A 20,924-nucleotide genomic window follows, 5' to 3' on the forward strand; every position below is an offset into this window, starting at 1 on the left:
TGGTGTGATTTCAGGTTTATCCTGTATAGAACTGTAGCTGCTTGGTGTGATTCCAGCATGATCCTGTATAGAACTGTAGCTGCTTGGTGTGATTCCAGCATTATCCTGTATAGTACTGTAGCTGCTTGGTGTGATTCCAGCATTATCCTGTATAGTACTGTAGCTGCTTGGTGTGATTCCAGCATTATCCTGTACATTACTGTAGCTGCTTGGTGTGATTCCAGCATTATCCTGTACATTACTGTAGCTGCTTGGTGTGATTCCAGCATTATCCTGTACAGTACTGTAGCTGCTTGGTGTGATTCCAGCATTATCCTGTACATTACTGTAGCTGCTCGGTGTGATTCCAGCTTTACGCAGCATCACCACCACTATAGTCTAGCTGTAGTGACATCACTAATGCAGTGCTGAGAGCTAGGCTGGAGGCACAGTAGCGGACTGCAGAAGCTCTCTCCTCTCTCCCAGCCCCAGCCGACAGTGAGCTGTTTCTCTGCCTCGCTGTCCTCTCTCTCAGGATGGGGGAGTCTCTGCTGCTGGAGCCCAGCTTGGCTCAGACTCTGGCCGTCAGTGCAGCTAAAACCTCGAAGCTCTCTCTTTCTACATCCACCCAGCGCTCCCTTGCCGCCTGGATCAAAGACAACATCAGGAAGAAGGAGTGTTGCTTCTACGTCGACGGTGACAGGTAAAGTAGGCTACGGTACACTGGGTTAGAGGAAAATACTGTACTGTACTATGCACTGGGCGATAGTGATAGGGGAAAAATCTATACAGTTACGTATCAGGATATTATTTCTGACAATATGTGGTATCGTATTGTTTGAAAATAATATTAGTTTTGAACTGGCTGGCTGTAGCTGCACCAAAACTCCAGTACTTTTCCTTCATAGCTTGTTCTACATCTTATTTTTAAAAAGGGAGGCTTTTTTTTTTACAATGTTATTTCCATTGACTGATAAACTAATGTTCTCATGGCTCGCTTGTCCCTCTGCAGCACACATGTGGTGAGCAATATGTTTGGAACTCCAAATCACAGTATCGAGTCACAATACATATACAGGGGTTGTATGTACAGTGGCCATCAGAAGGTATTCACACCCTTTGACCTTATCCACATTCAGTTGTTGAAGCCTGTATTTAAATGGATTACATTTAGATGTTTTGACACTGGCCTACACACAATACACCAAAATGTCAAAGTGGAATTATGTTTTTAGAAATATTTACAAATGAATAAAAAATGTAAAGTTTAAATGTCTTGAGTCAATCAGTTTTCAAGCCCTTTGTTACAGCAAGCCAAAATTAATTAAGGAGTAAACATTTGTTTAACAAGTCACATAATTGCATGGACTCTCTGTGTGCAATAATAGTGTTTAGCATTATTTTTTAAATGACTACCTCATCTCTATATCCCACACATACAATTATCTGTAAGGTCCCTCAGTCAAGCAGGGAATTTCAAACACAGATTCAACCACAAAGACAAGAGAAGTTTTCCAATGCCTCACAAAGAATGGCACCTATTGGTAGATGGGTAAAATAAAAGCAGGTATTGAATATCCCTTTGAGCATGGTGCAGTTATTAATTACTCTTTGGATTGTGTATCAATACACCCAGTCACTACAAAGATACAAGCGTCCTTCCTAATTCAGTTGCCAGAGAGGAAGGAAACCACTCAGGGATTTCACCATGAGGCCAATAGTGACATTAAAAAAAGGTACAGAGTTTAATTTCTGTGATAGGAGGAAACTGAGGATGGATCAACAACATGGTAGTTACTCCACAACCTAAATGATAGAGTGAAAAGGAAGACGCCTGTACAGAATAATGTCACTAAAGTAAAACTGTAAACAATGTGACAAGCGATGACATTTTTTCCTGAATTCAAAGTGTTATGTTTGGGGCAAATTCAATTCAACACATTACTGAATACCACTCTCCACTTTTGACTTAAATCTGCCTAAAAATCTATGGCAAGACCTGAAAATGGTTGCTTAGCAATGATCAACAAACAATTTCACAGAGCTTGAAGAATTTAGAAAATAAAAACTTACCCAGAAAGACACAGCTATAAATCACTGCCAATCACTGTGATTGTAACATATATTGAATAGGTTGAATACTTAAAGAAAATAGTGTTTATTTTTAATAAATGTTTTACAAGTGGTAAAAATGTTCTTGCACTTTGACATTAGTCTTTTTTGTAAATTGTTAGCAAAAATATAGAAGTAAATCAATTTTTATCCCACTTTGTAACAAAACAAATACTTTTTGGAAAAAGTCAATGGATGTGAATACTTTCTGAAGGCACAGTAGAATTGTGAGAATTGTATACATATCATATCATGGGTTAGGGTTAGAGGATTCATACTGTACACTGGGTTAGAGGATTATACTGTACACTGGGTTAGAGGATTATACTGTACACTGGGTTAGAGGATTATACTGTACACTGGGTTAGAGGATTATACTGTACACTGGGTTAGAGGATTATACTGTACACTGGGTTAGAGGATTATACTGTACACTGGGTTAGAGGATTATACTGTACACTGGGTTAGAGGATTCATACTGTACACTGGGTTAGAGGATTATACTGTACACTGGGTTAGAGGATTATACTGTACACTGGGTTAGAGGATTCATACTTGTTTTGGAATAGTTTTACTGTGCACAGGCTTCCTTCTTTTCAGTCTGTCATTTAGGTCATTTAGACATTTCTACCCGGCCATAATTAAAGTGCTCGGGCCCAGCTGCGCAAGTGGCCATGAATTAAAGGGTGATTCCACTAACTCCATGGGCCATTCTTCATGAATTAAAGGGTGATTCCACTAACTCCATGGGCCATTCTTCATGAATTAAAGGGTGATTCCACTAACTCCATGGGCCATTCTTCATGAATTAAAGGGTGATTCCACTAACTCCATGGGCCATTCTTCATGAATTAAAGGGTGATTCCACTAACTCCATGGGCCATTCTTCATGAATTAAAGGGTGATTCCACTAACTCCATGGGCCATTCTTCATGAATTAAAGGGTGATTCCACTAACTCCATGGGCCATTCTTCATGAATTAAAGGGTGATTCCACTAAGTCCATGGGCCATTCTTCATGAATTACAGGGTGATTCCACTAACTCCATGGGCCATTCTTCATGAATTAAAGGATGATTCCACTAACTCCATGGGCCATTCTTCTTGAATTAAAGGGTGATTCCACTAACTCCATGGGCCATTCTTCATGAATTAAAGGGTGATTCCACTAACTCCATGGGCCATTCTTCATAAATTAAAGGGTGATTCCACTAACTCCATGGGCCATTCTGTAGCCAACCCGGAATGTGTTGATTTCCACACTCCTCAAAAGGATCATCGCTCCATCTCCTCTGTCTTCTCAGGGAGAGGAATTAGTTAGGCAACTGGCCAGTTTCCTTACCTGGATCTCCACTGATTTAGCACGGCTGTCTGTCCCAGGCATGGTCTTGGTAATATGGCCCACCGTCCAGGAAGCTTGAGGCAGTTAAGGGTCCACTATCATTACTACTTGGTCAGTGTCTCGGCTGGCCATTTCTCTCTGCCATTTCCCTCTGTGCTGAAGGCTTGGTAGGTAATCCCAAATGAATCAGGCCCAGAAATGAAGAGCGTCTGCTAAATGACTTAAATGTAATGTAAATGTAAATGGTCAGCCAAGATCTGGCTTTGCCGCCACTGGCGTCTGCCTACGGGGTTAGTATCAGCATACATGGCTTGAGGAATTGAGGCGTCTCATCCAGAGCAGATTCGATCTGACTGGATCCGGTTCAGCGATGTCTGAAGAGAGATATCCCAAGGGTTTGGAGTTCAGAATCCCTTCCACCTCTATCAGGACGGTCTGCAAGACAGTTTCAGTGGCAGTTTGGTCCCCTGGGAAGACTCGTAAGGCCGTCTTCAAAGATTTGATCTCTGGCTCCCATGTTCCTCCACAATGAGGAGCTCCTTGAGTGATGAATTTGAATGAGATTGTTGGTCCATCAGTTGATCCGGGAAGGTTGGTTCCATGGCTTGGAAGGCTTAATCCAACCTGGTTTCTCCTGCCTTGAAGTTTGTGCCCCTGTCAGCCAGGATCTCGTAGGGTTTCCCCCGTCGGGAGATAAACGGCCGTAGGGCCAAGAGTATCCAAACCGCCGTAGGGCTTCAGTATCCAAACTCTCCAGTAGGTCCGGGTGGACACATCTAGTTGTCAAGCACTGGAAAAGAATGCCTCAGGGCTTCTGTACTTGACGACTTAGCTTGATCGTAAAATGGCCCTAAAGAAATCTACTCCTGTTGACCAGGAGGGGGGTTTGAGGAAGCGCAAGCGAGCAGGGGGCAAATCTGCCATTTTGGGCACAGTTGCTCCAGACGCCATCTCTGACATTCCATGCAGGCGTATGGAAGTCAACAGCTACTCTTCCTGGGGTTTATTATGGATTCCCATTAGTTCCTGCCAAGGCAGCAGCTACTCTTCCTGGGGTTTATTATGGATCCCCATTAGTTCCTGCCAAGGCAGCAGCTACTCTCCCTGGGGTTTATTATGGATCCCCATTAGTTCCTGTCAAGGCAGCAGCTACTCTTCCTGGGGTTTATTATGGATCCCCATTAGTTCCTGCCAAGGCAGCAGCTACTCTTCCTGAGGTCCGGCAAAATTAAGGCAGTTATACAATTTTAAAATCATTGCAATACATTATTTACAGAATTCACGACACACTAAGTGTGTGCCCTCAGGCCCATACTCCACTATCACATATCTAAAACACAAAATCCATGTGTACGTGTGTGTATTGTCGTGGAAATTCTAATCAAGTAAGGGAGAAGAGACTTTCAATTTCTTCAAACAATCAACCTTTAAGTATCGATTAATTATATTATTTCCAAGATGGCGTAGCAGTGCAGACGTGGTTTGTCGTCCTCTCTGTTACTTTTTGTGTTTTTTCGTCTTTTTTGTATATATTTAAATTTATTTTCAATCTCTCACTATTTTAAATTAAATATACCTTCCGGTAACCCGCCTCACTCAATGAGACATGGATCTGCTATTTCTTTTAGACCTTATAGCCAGAACCTCCATCAGAAGCTAACCAGCTAATTAGCTACTAGATATTTATTCATTGTTAGCCACTGCTAGCGGCCTTTACCTTCTGCACAGGCACCAACCATTTTTTAGCCTGGATAATACCTAACAGCTTCGGACTGTTTTCTCCACTATAACACCGGATTCCTGCCGTAAACCCTGGACCATTAATTCTGATCATCACAGCTAGCTAGCTGCCACCGAGTGACCCAGCCCCTAAGCTAGCCACGTCATACTTTCCAGGTCCGTTCCCAAACAGTTCGAACTACAAATTTTGAAAATTACTCTCTCCAGAAATAAGTCTCTCACTGTTGCCGCCTGCTACTTACCCCCCTCAGCTCCCAGCTGTGCCCTGGACACCATTTGTGAATTGATCGCCCCCCATCTAGCTTCAGAGTTTGTACTTTTAGGTGACCTAAACTGGGATATGTTTAACACCCCGGCAGTCCTACAATCTAAGCTAGATGCCCTCAATCTCACACAAATCATCAAGGAACCCACCAGGTACAACCCTAACTCTGTAAACAAGGGCACCCTCATAGACGTCATCCTGACCAACTGGCCCTCCAGATACACCTCCGCTGTCTTCAACCAGGATCTCAGCGATCACTGCCTCATTGCCTGTATCCGCTACGGAGACGCAGTCAAACGACCACCCCTCATCACTGTCAAACGCTCCCTAAAACACTTCTGTGAACAGGCCTTCCTAATCGACCTGGCCCGGGTATCCTGGAAGGACATTGACCTCTTCCCGTCAGTTGAGGATGCCTGGTCATTCTTTAAAAGTAACTTTCTCACCATTTTAGATAAGCATGCTCCGTTCAAAAATGCAGAACCAAGAACAGATACAGCCCTTGGTTCACTCCAGACCTGACTGCAACTGTTCAGGGAAGTCCGGAACCAATACACGCAGTCAGTCAGGAAAGCTAAGGCCAGCTTCTTCAGGCAGAAGTTTGCATCCTGTAGCTCCAACTCCAAAAAGTTCTGGGACACTGTGAAGTCCATGGAGAACAAGAGCACCTCCTCCCAGCTGCCCACTGCACTGAGGCTAGGTAACACGGTCACCACCGATAAATCCATGATTATCGAAAACTTCAACAAGCATTTCTCAATGGCTGGCCATGCCTTCCGCCTGGCTACTCCAACCTCAGCCAACACCTCCGCCCCCACCGCAGCTTCTCGCCCAAGCCCTTCCAGGTTCTCCTTTACCCAAATCCAGATAGCAGATGTTCTGAAAGAGCTGCAAAACCTGGACCCGTACAAATCAGCTGGGCTTGACAATCTGGACCCTCTATTTCTGAAACTATCCGCCGCCATTGTCGCAACCCCTATTACCAGCCTGTTCAACCTCTCTTTCATATCGTCTGAGATCCCCAAGGATTGGAAAGCTGCCGCAGTCATCCCCCTCTTCAAAGGGGGAGACACCCTGGACCCAAACTGTTACAGACCTATATCCATCCTGCCCTGCCTATCTAAGGTCTTCGAAAGCCAAGTCAACAAACAGGTCACTGACCATCTCGAAATCCACCGTACCTTCTCCGCTGTGCAATCTGGTTTCCGAGCCGGTCACGGGTGCACCTCAGCCACAATCAAGGTACTAAACGATATCATAACCGCCATCGATAAAAGACAGTACTGTGCAGCCGTCTTCATCGACCTTGCCAAGGCTTTCGACTCTGTCAATCATCATATTCCTATCGGCAGACTCAGTAGCCTCTGTTTTTCGGATGACTGCCTTGCCTGGTTCACCAATTAATTTGCAGACAGAGTTCAGTGTGTCAAATCAGAGGGCATGCTGTCCGGTCCTCTGGCAGTCTCTATGGGGGTGCCACAGGGTTCAATTCTCGAGCCGACTCTTTTCTCTGTATATATCAATGATGTTGCTCTTGCTGCGGGCGATTCCCTGATCCACCTCTACGCAGACGACACCATTCTATATACTTCCGGCCCGTCCTTGGACACTGTGCTATCTAACCTCCAAACGAGCTTCAATGCCATACAACACTCCTTCCGTGGCCTCCAACTGCTCTTAAACGCTAGTAAAACCAAATGCATGCTTTTCAACCGATCGCTGCTTGCACCCGCATGCCCGACGAGCATCACCACCCTGGATGGTTCCGACCTTGAATATGTGGACACCTATAAGTACCTAGGTGTCTGGCTAGACTGTAAACTCTCCTTCCAGACTCATATCAAACATCTCCAATCGAAAATCAAATCAAGAGTCGGCTTTCTATTCCGCAACAAAGCCTCCTTCACTCACGCCGCCAAACTTACCCTCGTAAAACTGACTATCCTACCGATTCTCGACTTCGGCGATGTCATCTACAAAATTGCCTCCAACACTCTACTCAGCAAACTGGATGCAGTTTATCACAGTGCCATCCGTTTTGTCACTAAAGCACCTTATGCCACCCACAACTGCGACTTGTATGCTCTAGTCGGCTGGCCCTCGCTACATATTCGTCGCCAGACCCACTGGCTCCAGGTCATCTACAAGTCCATGCTAGGTAAAGCTCCGCCTTTTCTCAGTTCACTGGTCACGATGGCAACACCCACCCGTAGCACGCGCTCCAGCAGGTGTATCTCACTGATCATCCCTAAAGCCAACACCTCATTTGGCCGCCTTTCGTTCCAGTACTCTGCTGCCTGTGACTGGAACGAATTGCAAAAATCCCTGAAGTTGGAGACTTTTATCTCCCTCACCAACTTCAAACATCTGCTATCTGAGCAGCTAACCGATCGCTGCAGCTGTACATAGTCTATTGGTAAATAGCCCACCCATTTTCACCTACCTCATCCCCATACTGTTTTTATTTATTTACTTTTCTGCTCTTTTGCACACCAATATCTCTACCTGTAGATGACCATCTGCTCATTTATCACTCCAGTGCTAATCTGCAAAATTGTAATTATTCGCCTACCTCCTCATGCCTTTTGCACACAATATATATAGACTCCCCTTTTTTTGTACTGTGTTATTGACTCGTTAATTGTTTACTCCATGTGTAACTCTGTGTTGTCTGTTCACACTGCTATGCTTTATCTTGGCCAGGTCGCAGTTGCAAATGAGAACTTGTTCTCAACTAGCCTATCTGGTTAAATAAAGGTGAAATAAAAAAATAAAAATAAAAATGAGCCAGGCCCACCTCCCAGCCAACTCTGTGATCACCCGGCTACCCAGCCGATGCCTCCCGAACACGGCTACTCCACCAGATACTTGCCGTAAGCTCTGGACCTTTGCAGCGGCTCATCGCTGCTAGCTAGCTGCTACCGAGTGGCTATAGTGGCTAACGCTCCTGCCCTGAAGCTAGCACCAGTTAGCCGTGAGCCAGGCGCATCTAGTAAACTAAATTACTACAACTACAATACCTCTTTCGTCATCTGGCCCGGCCCCTCTGTCAACACAACGCCCCGCCGTACCATCACGACTGGTCCGCAGACGTAAGTCCATCCATTGTGCCCTCAACCGGCCGTTGCCAGACATCGGAGCAGACGCTTCTAATTAAACGCCGTGTCTCCCACATGCTAGCATAGTAACGACTACGCCGCGGCTTCCCTGCTCCATCTATTGCTGTTCACTGGACCCTATGATCATTTGGCTACATAGCTGATGCCTACTGGACTGTTCATTAATCACGGTACTCCTTTCTGTTTATTCCTTGTTTATCTGTCGGCCCCAGCCGCGAACTCAGGCTCTGTGTGTAGTTAACCGACCCTTTCTGCCCATTCACTGCCATTTTACCTGTTGTTGTCTTAGCTGATTTAGCTGATGTTGTCTTACCCGTTGTTGTCTTAGCTAGCTCTCCCAATCAACACCTGTGATTGCTTTATGCCTCGCTTTACGTCTCTCTCAAATGTCAATATGCCTTGTATACTGTTGTTTAGGATAGTTATCATTGTTTTAGTTCACAGTGGAGCCCCTAGTCCCAGTCTACATGCTTCAGATTCCTCCTTTGTCCCACCCCACACATGCGGTGACCTCGCCCAGTATAACCAGCACGTCCAAAGATGCAACCTCTCTTGTCATCACTCAGTGCCTGGGCTTACCTCCACTATACCCGCACCCCACCATACCCCTGTCTGCACATTATGCGCTGAATCTATTCTACCATGTCCAGAAATCTGCTCCTTTTATTCTCTGTCCCCAACACACGAGACGACCAGTTTTGATAGCCTTTAGCCGTACCCTCATCCTACTCTTCCTCTGTTCCCCGGGTGATGTGGAGATAAATCCAGGGCCTGTGTGTCCCCAGGTGCTCTCATTTGTTGACTTCTGTAATGGAAAAAGCCTTGGTTTCATACATGTCAACATCAGAAGCCTCCTCCCTAAGTTTGTTTTACTCACTGCTTAATGACTGGTTCTATAACGACTAGTTCTATAATGACTGTTTCTCTACTGACTAGTTCTATATTGACTAGTTCTATAATGACTGGTTCTATAATGACTGGTTCTCTAATTAATGGTTCACGAATTATGGTTTCTATATTGACTATTTCTATAGTGACTGGTTCTTTAATGACTGATTCTATCATCACGTGTTCTATAATGACTGGTTCTCTAATGACTGGTTCTCTGATGACTGTTTCTCTATTGACTAGTTCTCAAATGAATGGTTCTCTAATGACTGCTTCTAGAATGACTGGTTCTGTCATGATGTGTTCTATAATGACTGTTTTTTAATGAGTGGTTGTATAATGACTGTTTCTCTAATTACCTCTTTTTTAATGACTGTTTATCTCATGACTTGTTGTCAAATGATTTTTTGTTGTACTGTTTGCCTGCCACAGTAAGGGGATCTGTAAGTGTGGTTACCAGAGGATCCACCATGTTGATGACTCTATCAAACCTGAGAACTACCTGGGAGAGACATGGGACAGACACAGACATGTACACGAGGTCCCTACTGACGCTTATGGAGACATCTGGTTCGGTGGCCTTGGACAGAAGATTGGCAAGGTATAAATATCTGATTTTCTGTCAATCCTTGTTAAGATTTATTCATTGTGTTATTTTGTGTGTTAATACATGGATATGTCTGTCTGTCTGTCTGTCTGTCTGTCTGTCTGTCTGTCTGTGTCGGTCTGCTGCCTGTCTGTCTGTGTCTGTATGTCTGTCTGCTGTCTGTGCCGTTCTGTGTCTGTCTGTCTCTCTGTCGGTCTGTCTGATGTCTGTCTGTCGTCTGTGCCGTTCTGTGTATCCTCCAGTACGTGCGCGTCTCCTCAGACACTTCTCCAGACCTGCTGTACCAGCTGCTGACAGAACAGTGGAAGCTCCCTCCTCCCAACCTGCTCATCTCTGTCACCGGAGGAGCCAAGAACTTCTACATGAAACCTCACCTCACAGCACTATTCCGCAGGGGCCTCATTAAAGTGGCACAGACTACAGGTACAGTACTGACCTGACGACAAGTAAAAACAGACTCGCCTGACTGCCTGACTCTAAACTACAGGTACAAGATAGGTCCTGCAATATTTGATCGGAATTGTATTTAGTTTATGCCACAGTAAGCCTCAAAGAAAATCAAAAACTTCACACTGCTCTTGCAAGTATCACTTACATGTTGACCTCTTGGCCTTATAGGTGCAGTAAGCCTGAACGTATTATCTTCCCGGTAGCAGACTTTTGGTTCTGTCTTCTGTTGCTTTTGGGTGGCGAATGCTGTTGTGTGTAGGATGTCCCTGGTTCGAGCCCTGCTCTGGGCACACCTAGACAGAAGCTGTACTGTTGCAGAAGCAACTTTAGTTTTTTGTCAGTAGCTGTTGTCATGGCCTGTGGCCTGTTGTTATGGTCTGTTCTTATGGCCTCTTTTAAAATCGCTGTCCCCATCTGACGTAGCATCTTTAATAAAGAGTCCTACCAGAGCCATGTCATCCACGTACTTAAAAAGGCTCACATTGTTTCCTCGGATATTAATCTCATTAGTGTAGATAGAGAACAACAGTGAAAGGACACACCCCCGGGGGCCCCCTGTTTTCAGGGTCAGTTCATCAGAGAGAGGACACACCCCTGGGGGCCCCTGTTTTCAGGGTCAGTTCATCAGAGAGAGGACACACCCCTGGGGGGCCCCTGTGTTCAGGGTCAGTTCATCAGAGAGAGGACACGTCCCTGGGGGCCCCTGTTTTCAGGGTCAGTTCATCAGAGAGAGGACACACCCCTGGGGGGCCCCTGTGTTCAGGTCAGTTCATCAGAGAGAGGACACGTCCCTGGGGGGCCCCTGTGTTCAGGGTCAGTTCATCAGAGAGAGGACACACCCCTGGGGGCCCCTGTGTTCAGGTCAGTTCATCAGAGAGAGGACACACCCCTGGGGGGCCCTGTGTTCAGGTCAGTTCATCAGAGAGAGGACACGTCCCTGGGGGCCCCTGTGTTCAGGTCAGTTCATCAGAGAGAGGACACGTCCCTGGGGGGCCCCTGTGTTCAGGGTCAGTTCATCAGAGAGAGGACACACCCCTGGGGGCCCCTGTGTTCAGGTCAGTTCATCAGAGAGAGGACACGTCCCTGGGGGCCCCTGTGTTCAGGGTCAGTTCATCAGAGAGAGGACACACCCCTGGGGGCCCCTGTGTTCAGGTCAGTTCATCAGAGAGAGGACACACCCCTGGGGGCCCTGTGTTCAGGTCAGTTCATCAGAGAGAGGACACGTCCCTGGGGGCCCCTGTGTTCAGGTCAGTTCATCAGAGAGAGGACACACCCCTGGGGGCCCTGTGTTCAGGGTCAGTTCATCAGAGAGAGGACACACCCCTGGGGGCCCCTGTGTTCAGGTCAGTTCATCAGAGAGAGGACACGTCCCTGGGGGGCCCCTGTGTTCAGGTCAGTTCATCAGAGAGAGGACACGTCCCTGGGGGGCCCCTGTGTTCAGGGTCAGTTCATCAGAGAGAGGACACACCCCTGGGGGCCCCTGTGTTCAGGTCAGTTCATCAGAGAGAGGACACGTCCCTGGGGGCCCCTGTGTTCAGGGTCAGTTCATCAGAGAGAGGACACACCCCGGGGGCCCCTGTGTTCAGGGTCAGTTCATCAGAGAGAAGACACGTCCCTGGGGGCCCCTGTGTTCAGGTCAGTTCATCAGAGAGAGGACACGCCCTCTGTGGGCCCCTGTGTTCAGGTCAGTTCATCAGAGAGAGGACACGCCCTCTGTGGGCCCCTGTGTTCAGGGTCAGTTCATCAGAGAGAGGACACGTCCCTGGGGGGCCCCTGTGTTCAGGTCAGTTCATCAGAGAGAGGACACGTCCCTGGGGGGCCCCTGTGTTCAGGTCAGTTCATCAGAGAGAAGACACACCCTCTGTGGGCTGTCAATTATAAAGTCCTTGATCCAACCTACCAGGACTCCGTTGACGTTCAGGTCCAGCAGTGTGTGGATTTGCATTGTATTGAAAGCTGAACTAAAATCAATAAATAAAATGTGATGATATGATTTAGCACGTTGAAGGTGACTAGCCACCATGTTCACCAAGGTCAGGCCTTATAGGCTAACTGTAATGGGTCCAAATCAAAAAGGCTCTTTATTGTAAACCAAAACTGTTGACTTTAAGCAAAGAAAAAGGAATGAGGTGTGAAAGTGTCATAATGTAAGGTGTATGTAAAGTGCAGGGATGCGTAAATCTGTGTGTGTGAATGACAGAGAGAGAGAGAGAGAGAGAGAGAGAGAGAGAGAGAGAGAGAGAGAGAGAGAGAGAGAGAGAGAGAGAGAGAGAGAGAGAGAGAGAGAGAGAGAGAGAGAGAGAGAGAGAGAGAGAGAGAGAGAGAGAGAGAGAGAGAGAGAGAGAGAGAGAGAGAGAGAGAGAGAGAGAGAGAGATATTTGTGAAGCAGTTTAAATAGTCCTGTGTGGCTCAGTCGGTAGAGCATGGCGCTTGCAACGCCAAGCGTCGTGGGTTCGATTCCCACTGGGGCCACCCATATGCAAAAGTAGTGGCCCCAGCCGACTTGTAAGTCGCTTTGGACAAAAGCGTCTGCTAAATGGGATATATTATTATATTGGGATATATTAAATATCCTGAGCCCAGGTGGCTCCAATCACTAACGTCCCTGCACTGCGGAGGGGCCTGTGTTCTGTTGTCATGGTCTGTGGTTTGTTGTCATGGCCTGTGGTCTGTTGTCATGGCCTGTGGTCTGTGGTCTTTGGTTTGTTGTCATGTCCTGTGGTCTGTGGTCTGTTGTCGTGGCCTGTGTTCTGTTGTCATGGTCTGTGTTCTGTTGTCATGGTCTGTGGACTGTTGTCATGGCCTGTGGCCTGTGGTCTGTTGTCATGGCCTGTTGTCTGTTGTAATGGCTTGTGGTCTGTTGTCGTGGCCTGTGGTCTGTTGTTATGGCCTGTGACCTGTGTTCTCTTGTCATGGCCTGTTTCCATGTTCTGTGGTCTTATGTCTTGGTATGTGGTCTGTTTTTATATCCTGTGGCGTGTGGTATGTGGTCTATTGTCATGGCCTGTGGTCTGTGGTCTATTGGCATGGTGTGTGGTCTGTCGTCATGGTCTATGGTCTGTTGTCATAACCTGTGGTCTGTTGTCACGGCCTCTGGCATGTGGTCTGTTGTCACGGCATGTGGCCTGTTGTCATGGGCTGTGGTCTGATGTCATGGCCTGTGGTCAATTGTTATGGCCTGTGACCTGTGACCTGTGTTCCGTGCCATGTTCTGTGGTCTGTTGTCATGGTATGTGGTCTGTTGTCATGTCCTGTGGTCTGTTTTCATGGCCTCTTGTCTGTTATCATGGTCTGTGATCTGTTGTCATGGCCTCTTGTCTGTTGTCATGGCCTCTTGTCTGTTGTCATGGTCTGTGGTCTTTTGTCATGACCTGTTGTTTGTGGTCTATTGTCATGTCCTGTGGTGTGTTGTCATGGCCTCTGGTCTGTGCTCTCTTGTCATGGCCTGTTGCCATGTTCTGTGGTCTGTTGTCATGGTATGTGGTCTGTTGTCATGTCCTGTGGCGTGTGGTATGTGGTCTGTTGTCATGGCCTGTGGCCTGTGTTCTGTGTTCTGTTGTCATGGTCTGTGGTTTGTTGTCATGGCCTGTCGTCTGTTGTCATTGCCTGGTTTGTTGTCATGTCCTGTGGTCTGTGGTCTGTGGTTTGTTGTCATGGCCTGTGGCCTGTGGTCTGTTGTCATGGCCTGTTGTCTGTTGTAATTGGCTTGTGGTCTGTTGTCATGGCCTGTGGTCTGTGGTCTGTTGTCATGGCCTGTGCTCTGTTGTCATTGGCTTTGGTATGTTGTCCGTTGTCATGGCCTGTGGTCTGTTGTCATGGGCTGTGGTCTGATGTCATGGCCTGTGGTCTGTTGTCATGGCCTGTGGTCTGTTGTCATGGGCTGTGGTCTGATGTCATGGCCTGTGGTCTGTTGTCATGGCCTGTTGTCAGTTTTAATGGCTTGTGGTCTGTTATCATGGCCTGTAGCCGGCGGTCTATTGTTGTGGCCTGTGGCCTGTTGTCATTGCCTGTAGCCGGCGGTCTATTGTTGTGGCCTGTGGTCTGTTGTCATGGCCTGTAGCCGGCGGTCTATTGTTGTGGCCTGTGGTCTGTTGTCATGGCCTGTAGCCGGCGGTCTGTTGTCATGGCCTGTGGTCTGTTGTCATGGTCTCTGGTCTATTGTCATGGCCTGTGGTCTGTTGTCATGGTCTATGGTCTGATGTCATGGCCTGTGGTCTGTTGTCATGGCCTGTTGTCAGTTTTAATGGCTTGTGGTCTGTTATCATGGCCTGTAGCCGGCGGTCTATTGTTGTGTTCTGTGGTCTGTTGTCATGGTATGTGGTCTGTTGTCATGTCCTGTGGCGTGTGGTATGTGGTCTGTTGTCATGGCCTGTGGCCTGTATTCTGTTGTCATGGTCTGTGGTTTGTTGTCATATGCCTGTCGTCTGTTGTCATTGCCTGTGGTCTTTGGTTTGTTGTCATGTCCTGTGGTCTGTGGTCTGTGGTCTGTTGTCATGGCCTGTGGCCTGTGGTCTGTTGTCATGGCCTGTTGTATGTTGAAATGGCCTGTGGTCTGTTGTCATGGCCTGTGGCCTGTGTTCTGTTGTCATGGCCTGTTGTATGTTGAAATGGCCTGTGTTCTGTTGTCATGGCCTATGGTTTGTTGTCATGGCCTGTGGCATGTGGTCTGTTGTCATGGCCTCTTGTCTGTTGTCAAGGCCTGTGGTCTGTTGTCATGGCCTGTGGTCTGTTCTCATGGCCTCTTGTTTGTGGTCTATTGTCATGTCCTGTGGTCTGTTGTCATGGCCTGTGGTCTGTTGTCTGTTGTCATGGCCTGTGCTCTGTTGTCATTGGCTTTGGTATGTTGTCTGTTGTCATGGTCTCTAGTCTATTGTCATGTCCTGTGCTCTATTGTCATGACCTGAGGTCTGTTGTCATGTCCTGTGGTCTGTGGTCTGTTGTCATGGCATGTGGTCTATTGTCGTGGCCTGTGGTCAATTGTTACAGCCTGTGACCTGTGTTCTGTTGTCATGGTCTGTTGTCATGGTCTGTGGTCTGTTGTCATGGCCTCTGGTTTGTGGTCTATTGTCATGTCCTGTGGTGTGTTGTCATGTCCTGTGGTCTGTTGTCATGTCCTGTGGTCTGTGTTCTGTTGTCATGGCCTGTGGACTGCTGTCATGGCCTGTGGTCTGTTGTCGTGGCCTGTGGTCTGTTGTTATGGCCTGTGACCTGTGTTCTGTTGTCATGGCCTGTTGCCTTGTTCTGGGGTCTGTTGTCATGGTATGTGGTCTGTTGTCATGGCCTGTAGCCGGCGGTCTATTTTTGTGGCCTGTGGTCTGTTGTCATGGCCTGTGGTCTGTGGTCTGTTCTCATGGCCTGTGCTCTGTTGTCATTGTCTTTGGTATGTTGTCCGTTGTCATGGGCTCTGGTCTATTGTCATGTCCTGTGGTCTGTTGTCATGTCCTGTGGTCTGTGGTCTGTTGTCATGGCCTATGGTCTGCTGTCATGGCCTGTGGCCTGTTGTTGTGGTCTGTGGTCTGTTGTTATGGTCTGTGGCCTGTGTTCTGTTGTCAAGGCCTGTTGCCATGTTCTGTGGTCTGTTGTCATGGTATGTGGTCTGTTGTCGTGTCCTGTGGTCTGTCGTCTATTGGCATGGCGTGTGGTCTGTTGTCATGGTCTGTAGTCTGTTGGCATGGCCTATTGTCTGTTGTCATTGCCTCTTGTCTGTTGTCATGTCCTGTGGTCTGTTGTCATGTCCTGTGGTCTGTGGTCTGTTGTCATGGCCTATGGTCTGCTGTCATGGCCTGTGGTCTGTTGTCGTGGCCTGTGGTCTGTTGTTATGGCCTGTGACCTGTGTTCTCTTGTCATGGCCTGTTGCCATGTTCTGTGGTCTGTTGTCATGGTATGTGGTTTGTTTTTATATCCTGTGGCGTGTGGTATGTGGTCTATTGTCATGGCCTGTGGTCTGTGGTCTATTGTGGTCTACACGTCCCTGGGGGCCCCTGTGTTCAGGTCAGTTCATCAGAGAGAGGACACGTCCCTGGGGGCCCCTGTGTTCAGGTCAGTTCATCAGAGAGAGGACACACCCCTGGGGGCCCTGTGTTCAGGGTCAGTTCATCAGAGAGAGGACACACCCCTGGGGGGCCCCTGTGTTCAGGTCAGTTCATCAGAGAGAGGACACGTCCCTGGGGGGCCCCTGTGTTCAGGTCAGTTCATCAGAGAGAGGACACGTCCCTGGGGGGCCCCTGTGTTCAGGGTCAGTTCATCAGAGAGAGGACACACCCCTGGGGGGCCCCTGTGTTCAGGTCAGTTCATCAGAGAGAGGACACGTCCCTGGGGGCCCCTGTGTTCAGGGTCAGTTCATCAGAGAGAGGACACACCCCCGGGGGCCCCTGTGTTCAGGGTCAGTTCATCAGAGAGAAGACACGTCCCTGGGGGGCCCCTGTGTTCAGGTCAGTTCATCAGAGAGAGGACACGCCCTCTGTGGGCCCCTGTGTTCAGGTCAGTTCATCAGAGAGAGGACACGCCCTCTGTGGGCCCCTGTGTTCAGGGTCAGTTCATCAGAGAGAAGACACGTCCCTGGGGGCCCCTGTGTTCAGGTCAGTTCATCAGAGAGAGGACACACCCTCTGTGGGCTGTCAATTATAAAGTCCTTGATCCAACCTACCAGGACTCCGTTGACGTTCAGGTCCAGCAGTGTGTGGATTTGCATTGTATTGAAAGCTGAACTAAAATCAATAAATAAAATGTGATGATATGATTTAGCACGTTGAAGGTGACTAGCCACCATGTTCACCAAGGTCAGGCCTTATAGGCTAACTGTAATGGGTCCAAATCAAAAAGGCTCTTTATTGTAAACCAAAACTGTTGACTTTAAGCAAAGAAAAAGGAATGAGGTGTGAAAGTGTCATAATGTAAGGTGTATGTAAAGTGCAGGGATGCGTAAATCTGTGTGTGTGAATGACAGAGAGAGAGAGAGAGAGAGAGAGAGAGAGAGAGAGAGAGAGAGAGAGAGAGAGAGAGAGAGAGAGAGAGAGAGAGAGAGAGAGAGAGAGAGAGAGAGAGAGAGAGAGAGAGAGAGAGAGAGAGAGAGAGAGAGAGAGAGAGAGAGAGAGAGAGAGAGAGAGAGAGAGAGAGAGAGAGAGAGAGAGAGAGAGAGAGAGAGAGAGAGAGAGAGAGAGAGAGAGAGAGAGAGAGAGAGAGAGAGAGAGAGAGAGAGAGAGAGAGAGAGAGATATTTGTGAAGCAGTTTAAATAGTCCTGTGTGGCTCAGTCGGTAGAGCATGGCGCTTGCAACGCCAAGCGTCGTGGGTTCGATTCCCACTGGGGCCACCCATATGCAAAAGTAGTGGCCCCAGCCGACTTGTAAGTCGCTTTGGACAAAAGCGTCTGCTAAATGGGATATATTATTATATTGGGATATATTAAATATCCTGAGCCCAGGTGGCTCCAATCACTAACGTCCCTGCACTGCGGAGGGGCCTGTGTTCTGTTGTCATGGTCTGTGGTTTGTTGTCATGGCCTGTGGTCTGTTGTCATGGCCTGTGGTCTGTTGTCATTGCCTGTGGTCTTTGGTTTGTTGTCATGTCCTGTGGTCTGTGGTCTGTTGTCGTGGCCTGTGTTCTGTTGTCATGGTCTGTGTTCTGTTGTCATGGTCTGTGGACTGTTGTCATGGCCTGTGGCCTGTGGTCTGTTGTCATGGCCTGTTGTCTGTTGTAATGGCTTGTGGTCTGTTGTTGTGGCCTGTGGTCTGTTGTTATGGCCTGTGACCTGTGTTCTCTTGTCATGGCCTGTTTCCATGTTCTGTGGTCTTATGTCTTGGTATGTGGTCTGTTTTTATATCCTGTGGCGTGTGGTATGTGGTCTATTGTCATGGCCTGTGGTCTGTGGTCTATTGGCATGGTGTGTGGTCTGTCGTCATGGTCTATGGTCTGTTGTCATAACCTGTGGTCTGTTGTCACGGCCTCTGGCATGTGGTCTGTTGTCACGGCATGTGGCCTGTTGTCATGGGCTGTGGTCTGATGTCATGGCCTGTGGTCAATTGTTATGGCCTGTGACCTGTGACCTGTGTTCCGTGCCATGTTCTGTGGTCTGTTGTCATGGTATGTGGTCTGTTGTCATGTCCTGTGGTCTGTTTTCATGGCCTCTTGTCTGTTATCATGGTCTGTGATCTGTTGTCATGGCCTCTTGTCTGTTGTCATGGCCTCTTGTCTGTTGTCATGGTCTGTGGTCTTTTGTCATGACCTGTTGTTTGTGGTCTATTGTCATGTCCTGTGGTGTGTTGTCATGGCCTCTGGTCTGTGCTCTCTTGTCATGGCCTGTTGCCATGTTCTGTGGTCTGTTGTCATGGTATGTGGTCTGTTGTCATGTCCTGTGGCGTGTGGTATGTGGTCTGTTGTCATGGCCTGTGGCCTGTGTTCTGTGTTCTGTTGTCATGGTCTGTGGTTTGTTGTCATGGCCTGTCGTCTGTTGTCATTGCCTGGTTTGTTGTCATGTCCTGTGGTCTGTGGTCTGTGGTTTGTTGTCATGGCCTGTGGCCTGTGGTCTGTTGTCATGGCCTGTTGTCTGTTGTAATTGGCTTGTGGTCTGTTGTCATGGCCTGTGGTCTGTGGTCTGTTGTCATGGCCTGTGCTCTGTTGTCATTGGCTTTGGTATGTTGTCCGTTGTCATGGCCTGTGGTCTGTTGTCATGGGCTGTGGTCTGATGTCATGGCCTGTGGTCTGTTGTCATGGCCTGTGGTCTGTTGTCATGGGCTGTGGTCTGATGTCATGGCCTGTGGTCTGTTGTCATGGCCTGTTGTCAGTTTTAATGGCTTGTGGTCTGTTATCATGGCCTGTAGCCGGCGGTCTATTGTTGTGGCCTGTGGCCTGTTGTCATTGCCTGTAGCCGGCGGTCTATTGTTGTGGCCTGTGGTCTGTTGTCATGGCCTGTAGCCGGCGGTCTATTGTTGTGGCCTGTGGTCTGTTGTCATGGCCTGTAGCCGGCGGTCTATTGTTGTGGCCTGTGGTCTGTTGTCATGGCCTGTAGCCGGCGGTCTATTGTTGTGGCCTGTGGTCTGTTGTCATGGTCTCTGGTCTATTGTCATGTCCTGTGGTCTGTTGTCATGGCCTGTTGTCAGTTTTAATGGCTTGTGGTCTGTTATCATGGCCTGTAGCCGGCGGTCTATTGTTGTGGCCTGTGGTCTGTTGTCATGGTATGTGGTCTGTTGTCATGTCCTGTGGCGTGTGGTATGTGGTCTGTTGTCATGGCCTGTGGCCTGTATTCTGTTGTCATGGTCTGTGGTTTGTTGTCATATGCCTGTCGTCTGTTGTCATTGCCTGTGGTCTTTGGTTTGTTGTCATGTCCTGTGGTCTGTGGTCTGTGGTCTGTTGTCATGGCCTGTGGCCTGTGGTCTGTTGTCATGGCCTGTTGTATGTTGAAATGGCCTGTGGTCTGTTGTCATGGCCTGTGGCCTGTGTTCTGTTGTCATGGCCTGTTGTATGTTGAAATGGCCTGTGTTCTGTTGTCATGGCCTATGGTTTGTTGTCATGGCCTGTGGCATGTGGTCTGTTGTCATGGCCTCTTGTCTGTTGTCAAGGCCTGTGGTCTGTTGTCATGGCCTGTGGTCTGTTCTCATGGCCTCTTGTTTGTGGTCTATTGTCATGTCCTGTGGTCTGTTGTCATGGCCTGTGGTCTGTTGTCTGTTGTCATGGCCTGTGCTCTGTTGTCATTGGCTTTGGTATGTTGTCTGTTGTCATGGTCTCTAGTCTATTGTCATGTCCTGTGCTCTATTGTCATGACCTGAGGTCTGTTGTCATGTCCTGTGGTCTGTGGTCTGTTGTCATGGCATGTGGTCTATTGTCGTGGCCTGTGGTCAATTGTTACAGCCTGTGACCTGTGTTCTGTTGTCATGGTCTGTTGTCATGGTCTGTGGTCTGTTGTCATGGCCTCTGGTTTGTGGTCTATTGTCATGTCCTGTGGTGTGTTGTCATGTCCTGTGGTCTGTTGTCATGTCCTGTGGTCTGTGTTCTGTTGTCATGGCCTGTGGACTGCTGTCATGGCCTGTGGTCTGTTGTCGTGGCCTGTGGTCTGTTGTTATGGCCTGTGACCTGTGTTCTGTTGTCATGGCCTGTTGCCTTGTTCTGGGGTCTGTTGTCATGGTATGTGGTCTGTTGTCATGGCCTGTAGCCGGCGGTCTATTTTTGTGGCCTGTGGTCTGTTGTCATGGCCTGTGGTCTGTGGTCTGTTCTCATGGCCTGTGCTCTGTTGTCATTGTCTTTGGTATGTTGTCCGTTGTCATGGGCTCTGGTCTATTGTCATGTCCTGTGGTCTGTTGTCATGTCCTGTGGTCTGTTGTCATGGCCTATGGTCTGCTGTCATGGCCTGTGGCCTGTTGTTGTGGTCTGTGGTCTGTTGTTATGGTCTGTGGCCTGTGTTCTGTTGTCAAGGCCTGTTGCCATGTTCT

The 20,924-nt window shown here is 48.2% G+C and overlaps 1 protein-coding gene and 1 pseudogene across 1 annotated transcript in view; both read left to right on the top strand.

Moving 5' to 3' along the window:
* LOC135547713 (protein FAM124A-like) overlaps positions 1–20,924 on the top strand; it is a 622,546-nt pseudogene that overhangs the window by 303,745 nt on the left and 297,877 nt on the right.
* trpm2 (transient receptor potential cation channel, subfamily M, member 2) overlaps positions 516–20,924 on the top strand; it is an 83,545-nt gene continuing 63,136 nt past the window's right edge. Inside the window, exons 1-3 of the mRNA XM_064976946.1 lie at positions 516–682; positions 9,878–10,046; positions 10,295–10,475. Of these exons, the coding sequence (XP_064833018.1) occupies positions 516–682; positions 9,878–10,046; positions 10,295–10,475 (517 nt within the window). The remainder of the gene's footprint in view (positions 683–9,877; positions 10,047–10,294; positions 10,476–20,924) is intronic.

The sequence above is a fragment of the Oncorhynchus masou genome, chromosome 10 (assembly GCF_036934945.1).
Source record: "Oncorhynchus masou masou isolate Uvic2021 chromosome 10, UVic_Omas_1.1, whole genome shotgun sequence".
Lineage (NCBI taxonomy): Eukaryota > Metazoa > Chordata > Actinopteri > Salmoniformes > Salmonidae > Oncorhynchus > Oncorhynchus masou.